At 41.1% G+C, this 9054-nt stretch overlaps 1 protein-coding gene across 1 annotated transcript; it reads left to right on the top strand.

The window, feature by feature from the left end:
• Window positions 1–628: 628 nt before the first annotated feature.
• On the top strand, window positions 629–8132 carry asb13b (ankyrin repeat and SOCS box containing 13b). Its single transcript, XM_021577491.3, has 6 exons — window positions 629–832; window positions 4357–4556; window positions 4938–5088; window positions 5360–5494; window positions 5819–6010; window positions 6883–8132. The coding sequence occupies exons 1-6, from the start codon at window positions 790–792 to the stop codon at window positions 7044–7046; spliced, it is 885 nt and encodes a 294-aa protein (XP_021433166.1). The 5' UTR covers window positions 629–789; the 3' UTR covers window positions 7047–8132.
• The last annotated feature ends 922 nt before the right edge of the window (window positions 8133–9054 follow it).

The raw sequence follows: 9054 nt of genomic DNA, 5'->3' as shown, positions 1-9054 counted from the left end.
ACGGACCTAGTTCACATAACTCGGCAAGGAGCCAGGTGAAAAAGAGGCCTATACAATGGTTACATACATTTTTATACATAGAATAAAGTAGGTGGAGTCTTGTCGTTTCGGTCTTCTTGACTGGTCGGAGGGTTGGAGGCGGGCCTTGCTCTAGCCAGAGCGGGCCCCATTGGTGCACAGCAAAAGTTCTTTGCTCTTGGGACCGGCCAGTTAGAGGGAGATGAGATGTGTGTTTATATAAGGAAGAGGGGGTCAGTCTTATGGCTGGGTGTATGTGTTCTTACGACGGAATGTCTTTGTTTATATGAGCTATGTGTATGAATATTTATATAACACTCCTAACCTTAACCCCTAACCCCTAGCTAATGTTAGCCAGCTAGCTAACGTTAACCACTTAGCTAGAATTTGTAACATATTTATTTAGAGAATTCCTAACATATTGTACATTTAGCAAATTCGTAAAATATAATATGAATTGTAATTCATAACATATCATATGAAATGGGTAATGGACAACCACAAATGAATTGCATACCATAAGAAACGTAACATCTCATTCTAAATTAAGTGTCTCATACAGGATAATATGAAATACTCTGAGACCAGGTTACAACAAACTACAAATCCCACAAGCCATTGATGTTCTTTTTAGTTCTGTGTGCTTCTAATTTAAGCCATCATCCACCACTATCAACAACGTTACTGCAGCAATGCTTCACTGGTCTTCTCTGCGTTTTAAAATGCATCAATTTATTCTGCAAGACTAGAGGATATAATATCTATAGCTAAATGGAGATTACTCGTGCCAGACCATCGCTGTTTGGAGATATAGGTGAGTTGTTTTATTTGTGTCTCGCCTGTCTGAAAGTTCAAAGAGGCTAATGCTCATGACGTAAACAGCATGAATGCTTAACCCACAATCAAAATTATAGTAAAATATTTGTCATGCCTCTCCCTTGTTGAGTATTTTATTTAGCTGGCTTATTCAGGCCTAATATTAGAAAACGTTCTGCTCTTCCTTGTTTTACTGACCTAATTTGAGACCATCCAGCTAAGCTTGTTATAACAAGCTAGAGACCAGTGTATTAGAGCATGTACTATTTTGTAGGCTACGTAGGTAACCTGGGTGATCCTTATATAACATTCATTCGCTGTATCTAGCTTTTTTGCTGACCAGATCATGAATCTAGCCAATGTTGTCTAGATGTAATACATTTAGGTTAGGACTATGCCTATGCATGTCACCAACCATCACATAGACAGACAGCGGACGTCAGCAACGGGTAAGCTCGTAGGGAGGGAGGTGCGGGTTTATGACAGGATTCACGTGTCGTGAGAGCGGTGTCTTGGACCAATGATTTATTGCTCTGGAGCCTACAATGGGTTTCAGCGAGAACTCAACATCTAACACCGTGTTTTTTCACTGCTTGACTTGGACTGAAATTAGTTGCCGTTACTCATTTTCGGTGCCTCTAGTATTTATATTTAGGTGCAGGAGCTCCACAATACGTTCGAGCTCATATTCTATAGTAGGAACAAGAGCTGGAGCGTTAGAAAGTGTGTGGTACCGGTGTTGTGCCGAACTTCACCCCCCTGCCAGAACCCCACCCCCCTTGCACACAATCAATGCTTCATTGATGCGACTTGCTTGGTAGTTGAGATTTCTGCTCTTCACTCCGTTGTTAGTTTAGCCTACATTTCACTGATCTTAGTAGCAGAAATCATTTTTTATTTGTGTCCTTCAATGCAGTTGTCAATGATCACGTTAGGCTTTGTTTCATTTTTTTTTTATGGCGGTTTGATCGCGGGGGAAGCACTAGTAATGTTTACAGTTTTCGGTTTGGCTATTTGTTTCAAGTGTATTAGTCTATAAATAAATCTCTTTGCCAAAATTCGTAATCTCTCCCATGTCTTATTCGACTGGGAATTGTTCTGAAATATCTATTGCTTGCCTACATTTCACTCCCTCTGTGTTTAATATAACACACACACATTCATTATCCATTTCGGGTTGCCTAACGTGAAGTTTGTTCTATAGAAAGTATTTGACTCTGATAAGTGCCACAGAAATAATTTGACTCTAGCCGCAAAATTAAGGAAATTAAATTAAGGAAATGCCTGCCGAACCCCCCCTCTAATTTCCTTAATTTTGTGGCTACAGTCAAATCATTTCTGTGGCACACACTACTGGTCAACATGAGCTACCAAAATAATTATGATGTGTACCAGTCCTTGCAGTCCAAAGATAGAAGGGACATAGAGGGAGAATTCTGGCAGGGGGGAGATTTTCGGCACAACACTGGTACTCAGCTCCAGTGAGCTCCTGCCCAAATCAGCAACGGACATTATTTAATAATAAATACAGACATAAATTAAAGGCCTACTTTGTGTAATGAGCTCAAATAATTTGACTGTAAAATATATAATTGCCCTCTTTGTATCATGAAAATTAGATCAACAGTTATTGGGCAGAATAAATAGATATAGGCATCAATACAACATGTGCATGTACTCTCTGTATCATACAGTGAGCTTCAAAAGTATTGGGACAGTGGCCAATTGTGTTGTTGTTTTGGCTCTGTACTCCAGCACTTTGATTTGAAATGATACAGTGACAATGAAGTTAAAGGGGTAGAATGTCAGCTATAATTTGAGGCTATTTTCATCCATATCGGGTTAAACAATTAGAAATTACAGCCCTTTTTGTTCAAAGTCCCCCCATTTTAGGGGACCAAAAGTATTGGGACAAATTCACTTATATGTGCGTTAAAGTAGTAAAAAGTTGACTATTTGGTCCCATATTCCTCGCACGCAATGACCACATCAAGCTCGTGACTCTACAAACTTGTTGGATGCATTTGCTGTTTGTTTTGGTTGTGTTTCAGATTAATTAGTGCCCAATAGAAATTCATGGTACATAATGTATTGTGTCATTTTGAGTCACGTTTTTATTGTAAATAAGAATAGAATATGTTTCTAAACACTTCTACATTAATGTGGATTCTACCATGATTACAGTTAGTCATGAAGGAATTGTGAATAATGATGAGTGAGAAAGTTACAGGCACACAAATATCATACCCCCAAGACATGCTAACCTCTCACCATTACAATAACATGGGAGGCTAGCATTTTTTTTTGGGGGGGGGTGCGTCTAACTTTCGCATTCATCATCATTCATGATTCATGATTCATTCAGGATTATCCATAATCATGGTAGCATCCACATTAATGTAGAAGTGTTTTAAAAACATATTCTATTCTTATTTACAATAAAAGTGACTCCAAAATTATTTCCCATTCATTTCTATTGGACGAAGTGCCAAAGTGGGGGAGTCGTCACAAAAAAACGTGTCACTGTCCCAATACTTTCGGAGCTCAGTTGTATATATACAACCACCTAAAAGGAAGTGATTCACAAACCTTCCATAACAAAGCCATCACCTACAGAGAGATGAACCTGGAGAAGAGTCCCCTAAGCAAGCTGGTCCTGGGGCTCTGTTCACAAACACAAACACACCCTACAGAGCCCCAGGACAACAGCACAATTAGACCCAACCAAATCATGAGAAAACAAAAAGATAATTACTTGACACATTGGAAAGAATTAACAAAAAAACAGAGCAAACTAGAATGCTATTTGGCCCTAAACAGAGAGTACACAGCGGCAGATTACCTGACCACTGTGACTGACCCAAAATTAAGGAAAGCTTTGACTATGTACAGACTCAGTGAGCATAGCCTTGCTATTGAGAAAGGCCGCCGTAGGCAGACATGGCTCTCAAGAGAAGACAGGCTATGTGCTCACTGCCCACAAAATGAGGTGGAAACTGAGCTGCACTTCCTAACCTCTTGCCCAATGTATGACCATATTAGAGAGACATATTTCCCTCAGATTACACAGATCCACAAAGAATTCGAAAACCAATCCAAATTTTAAAAACTCCCATATCTACTGGGTGAAATTCCACAGTGTGCCATCACAGCAGCAAGATTTGTGACCTGTTGCCACGAGAAAAGGGCAACCAGTGAAGAACACACACCATTGTAAATACAACCCATATTTATGCTTATTTATTGTATCTTGTGTCCTTTAACCATTTGTACATTGTTAAAACACTGTATATATATATAATATGACATTTGTAATGTCTTTACTGTTTTGAAACCTCTGTATGTGTAATGTTTACTGTTAATTTTTGTTGTTTTTCACTTTATATATTCACTTTGTATGTTGTCTACCTCACTTGCTTTGGCAATGTTAACACATGTTTCCCATGCCAATAAAGCCCTTGAATTGAATTGAATTGAATTATAGGAATTCATTGCTTTTCTCCTTCCCTCCCGGACCTGCAGCTCATGGCCTGGGGTTCTGGACAGACCGTTCGGCGGTACACGAGGCAGCAGCCCAGGGAAAGGCTCTTCAGCTACAGAAGCTGATCCAGGGAGGTGCAGCAGTTAACATAGTGGCTGTGGACTCCATAACCCCCCTCCACGAGGCCTGCATACAGGGACAAACACAGTGTGTCCGGTTGCTGCTGGACGCTGGTGCTCACGTGAGTCAGAGGGCTATTTTTCTCTTGTGATAGGTCTGTCGGTAATGGTACTACTGCTGAATCTGGAATGGGGGGGAATCCTTAGCGTGGTGACTTATCTGCAGTAACCTCTACATGCAAACAACTGTGACTGTTCCTGTGAGGGCCGGGAGACATTTGAATAGAAGCCAAATTCAGAATTTGAGGGGGAGCTAGTCCCTGGGAGCCTAAGGGTTTTTAGATTTGAAATTACACATTGATTTGTTATACAACTGTTATTTAATGGACCATCAATAGTTCAGATTCTCTATTTAAGGACTCTTGAGAGGTATCAGTGAACATTTAAAAAAATGAGGTGCTATAATGTTGATTTGTGTGTGCCTGTCTGTCTGTCTCACTCAGGTGGATGCGCGGAACATTGACGGCAGTACCCCGCTGTGCGACGCCTGCGCTGCGGGCAGCCTGGAGTGTGTGAAACTACTCATACAACATGGGGCTACGGTCAACCCTCCACTGTTCACCTTCTCACCCCTCCACGAGGCCTGCATGGGGGGTACATGTTCATGTTGTGAGAGGGGGCGAGGGCACGGCAGTAACACAGTATAAAGAACACACACATACACTGGGATAATGGGATACATCTGCATTGCTTGCTGTTTGGGGTTTTAGGCTGGGTTTCTGTATAGAACTTTGTGACATCGGCTGATGTAAAAAAAAAAAAAGCTTTCTAAATACATTTGATTGATTGATATTGTGTAGTTAGTCCCCCTCAATACCCAAGTGTTGAACTATGACTGACGTAGGTGTGTGTGTGTGTGTTACAGGTAACTCTGACTGCGTTCAGCTCATGATAGACGTGGGAGCTCTGATGGAGGCCCATGACTGCCACTTCGGGACACCGTTACATGTAGCGTGTGCCAGACAACACTTTGACTGCGCCAAGGTCCTCCTCAATGCAGGTGGGTGGACCACATTGTGGTAACATTATTTCAAAATGTTGTTTTGCTCCTGATCATTCAAAGACTATTAATGGGACTGTGCTCTCTCAAGTAAATAAGTACCTAACCTAACTTTATAAAAAAGGTGAGATTTGAGATATTGAGAAACTTCAGACGTACATTTGAAGCATTACATCAATTCAAACCATAACTTGATCTTGACATTTTACAGTTAAAACAACGTCCTGTACTTTTTTGATGCAGATTGTAGTTTTCAGAACGTGTATAACGGTAAGTCTCGACCACTTCCCTTTTTAAAATCAAACCGTTTCATCTTCTCCAAAGGGGCGAACGTGAACGCTGCCAAGCTCCACGAGACGGCGCTCCATCACGCAGCCAAAGTAAAGAACGTGGATCTGATCGAGCTGCTGATTGAGTTTGGTGGGAACATATATGCCAGGGACAACCTGGGCAAAAAGCCCATCAACTACACAAGTCAAGGTTCTCCCACCAATATCTGCCTAGTGTTCTATGAAAGTAAGTATTTTATTCATGCCACGTAGGTAGAAAAGACTGGAAAAGTGTAGAGATTATCCTATGTATGAAAATATGACCTTCAAAGAGAGATTTTCACACTACTGAGCAGAGCTGAGCTGCATTTGTTATGCATCCACCGTAGTTGTTATGCATCCACCGTAGTTGTTATGCATCCACCGTAGTTGTTATGCATCCACCGTAGTTGTTATTCATCCACCGTAGTTGTTATGCGTCCACCGTAGTTGTTATGCGTCCACCGTAGTTGTTATGCGTCCACCGTAGTTGTTATGCGTCCACCGTAGTTGTTATGCATCCACCGTAGTTGTTATGCATCCACCGTAGTTGTTATGCATCCACCGTAGTTGTTATGCATCCACCGTAGTTGCTATGCATCCACCGTAGTTGTTATGCATCCACCGTAGTTGTTATGCATCCACCGTAGTTGTTATGCATCCACCGTAGTTGTTATGCATCCACCGTAGTTGTTATGCATCCACCGTAGTTGTTATGCATCCACCGTAGTTGTTATGCGTCCACCGTAGTTGTTATGCGTCCACCGTAGTTGTTATGCGTCCACCGTAGTTGTTATGCGTCCACCGTAGTTGTTATGCGTCCACCGTAGTTGTTATGCATCCACCGTAGTTGTTATGCATCCACCGTAGTTGTTATGCATCCACCGTAGTTGTTATGCATCCACCGTAGTTGTTATGCATCCACCGTAGTTGCTGGAGCCATGCTGGAGAGGACAATATGAAAATAAAATATTTAATAAAATATTAGAACCTCACAATGCAGTTCAGGTTGGCACAACAGTGTGAAAAGGGTTAATATAATATAATTATCTCAACGGACATGTTTTCGTTCTTTCCCAGATACTCCCCTCAGTCTACAACAGATCAGCAGGATAGCTCTGAGAACAGCACTGGGCAGAAGAGCCCTGGACGACGTGTCCAAACTGGGCTTGCCCAATCGCATCACCTGCTACCTCTCATATCAGCCACCCCCAGATCTGGACTTGGACTTTGACTACTTCTAACAAGTCCAATCCTACTTCTAACAAGCCCCATCCTACTTCTAACAAGCCCCATCCTACTTCTAACAAGCCCCATCCTTACTTCTAACAAGCCCCATCCTACTTCTAACAAGCCCCATCCTACTTCTAACAAGCCCCATCCTACTTCTAACAAGCCCCATCCTACTTCTAACAATGGCTGATTGCACAAACAGACTGGCCCTCAGACTAGATGGGAATGAAGATGCAGGGTAGCCTGGTTCCAGATCTGTTTGCGCGTTCTTGCCAACTCCTATTGTCATTGTCAGGCTAAAAACACATTGACAACGACTATAGGAGTTGTTTATACAATTACAAACAGATCTGGGACCAGGCTAGAAGCAAGAGAGCCCAAACTCATTTGTCTGAGTTAAGGTTTCAGTTAAACTACAATGAAAAGTAGGGATATGAATGTAAGCTTACTGATGTGACAGGTGTCAGCTAGCTATGCTCGAAAGACTGAGGGCGATACTCAAATCTGTATCGCCGAAGGGTTATATTTCTATCCATCTGTAAAGGTCATTTCTGATTGAGCCGAGATATCTTAAATGCAGTCTCTACGATACGGATTGAATCTAGGCCTAAGCGTTCCCACTAAGCATAGTCTCATGCTTGTACCCAGATCTATTTGTCCTGCCTTATGTTTGGGATGTTGTGCCTTGCCAACTGCAAGACGGCACAAACTGATCTGGGACCAGGCTAGTCTGTCCAACCTTTCTGAATTCTTAAATCTTTTAGCTAAGCTTTTAGGATTGTGTAATTATGTGTACATATCAAACATGTATGTTTATTTTGAATAATGTGTATATAAACTATGTAAATAATACAAATTATTTGATTTATGTAAATTCCATGAATACTGTATATGTCTATTTTGAGTTTATAAGTGTTGCATTTTGTCTTCTTCTGTATGGTTGGAGTGTTAGAAAGGAGGGTGTTGTCGCAGGGGTCAAGTGCACACCCCTTGAAATGAATTTTGTTATCATATTAATTGATTGTATTGTTCTTAATACTTTTTACTCTTCCATTGTTGCTTTACTGAAAATAAATGATGTACAGTACCAGTCAAAAGTTTGGACACACCTACTCATTCAAGGGTTTTTCTTTATTTTTACTATTTTCTACATTGTAGAATACTTGTGAAGACATCAAAACTATGAAATAACACACATAGAATCATGTAGTAACCAAAAAAGTGTTCAACAAGTCTAAATATATTTTCTATTCTTCAAAGTAGCCACCCTTTGCCTTGATTACAGCTTTGCACACTCTTTGCATTCTCTCAACCAGCTTCTCTCACCTGGAATGCATTTCAATTAACAGGAGTGCCTTGTTAAATGTTAATTTGTGGAATTTCTTTCCTTCTTAATGCGTTTGAGCCAATAAGTTGCGTTGTGACCAGGTAGGTGTGGTATACAGAACATAGCCCTATTTGGCAAGAATAGTTCAAATAAGCAAAGAAATTACTTTAAGACATGAAGGTCAGTCAATCCGGAATATGTCAAGAACTTTGAAAGTTTCTTCAAGTGCAGTTGCAAAAACCATCAAGCGCTATGATGAAACTGACTCTCATGAGGACCACCACAGGAAAGGAAGACCCAGAGTTACCAACCTCAGAAATTGCAGTCCAAATATATACCACATTATTCTGCAGTGATACGCCTTCCCATCTGGTTTGCGCTTTGTGGGACTATAATTTGTTTTTCAACAGGACAATGACTCTCCAAGAAGGAGAGTGATGGAGTGCTGCATCAGATGACTTGGCCTCCACAATCACCCGACCTCAACCCAATTGAGATGGTTTGGGATGAGTTGGCCCGCAGAGTGAAGGAAAAGCAGCCAACAAGCATATGTGGGAACTCCTTCAAGACGGTTGGAAAATCATTCCAGGTGAAGCTGGTTGAGAGAATGCCAAGAGTGTGCAACGCTGTCATCAAGGCAAAGAGCCTCTACTTTTGAAGGATCTCAAATATAAAATATATTTTGATTTGTT

The sequence above is a fragment of the Oncorhynchus mykiss genome, chromosome 2, assembly GCF_057628025.1.
Source record: "Oncorhynchus mykiss isolate SJ-2025 chromosome 2, ASM5762802v1, whole genome shotgun sequence".
NCBI classification, from domain to species: Eukaryota; Metazoa; Chordata; class Actinopteri; order Salmoniformes; family Salmonidae; genus Oncorhynchus; species Oncorhynchus mykiss.
Note: the sequence above shows the minus strand (reverse complement) of the source record. Positions and strands in the feature narration are given on the sequence as shown.

What these genes read in the sequence shown, in the direction of transcription:
- asb13b (XM_021577491.3), top strand. Translation starts at nt 790, where the DNA reads ATGGAGATTACTCGTGCCAGACCATCGCTGTTTGGAGATATAG. An exon ending in TGCTGGACGCTGGTGCTCAC is followed by an intron (nt 4,557 to 4,937) that starts GTGAGTCAGAGG and finishes TGTCTCACTCAG; the next exon opens with GTGGATGCGCGGAACATTGA. An exon ending in CAAGGTCCTCCTCAATGCAG is followed by an intron (nt 5,495 to 5,818) that starts GTGGGTGGACCA and finishes TCTTCTCCAAAG; the next exon opens with GGGCGAACGTGAACGCTGCC.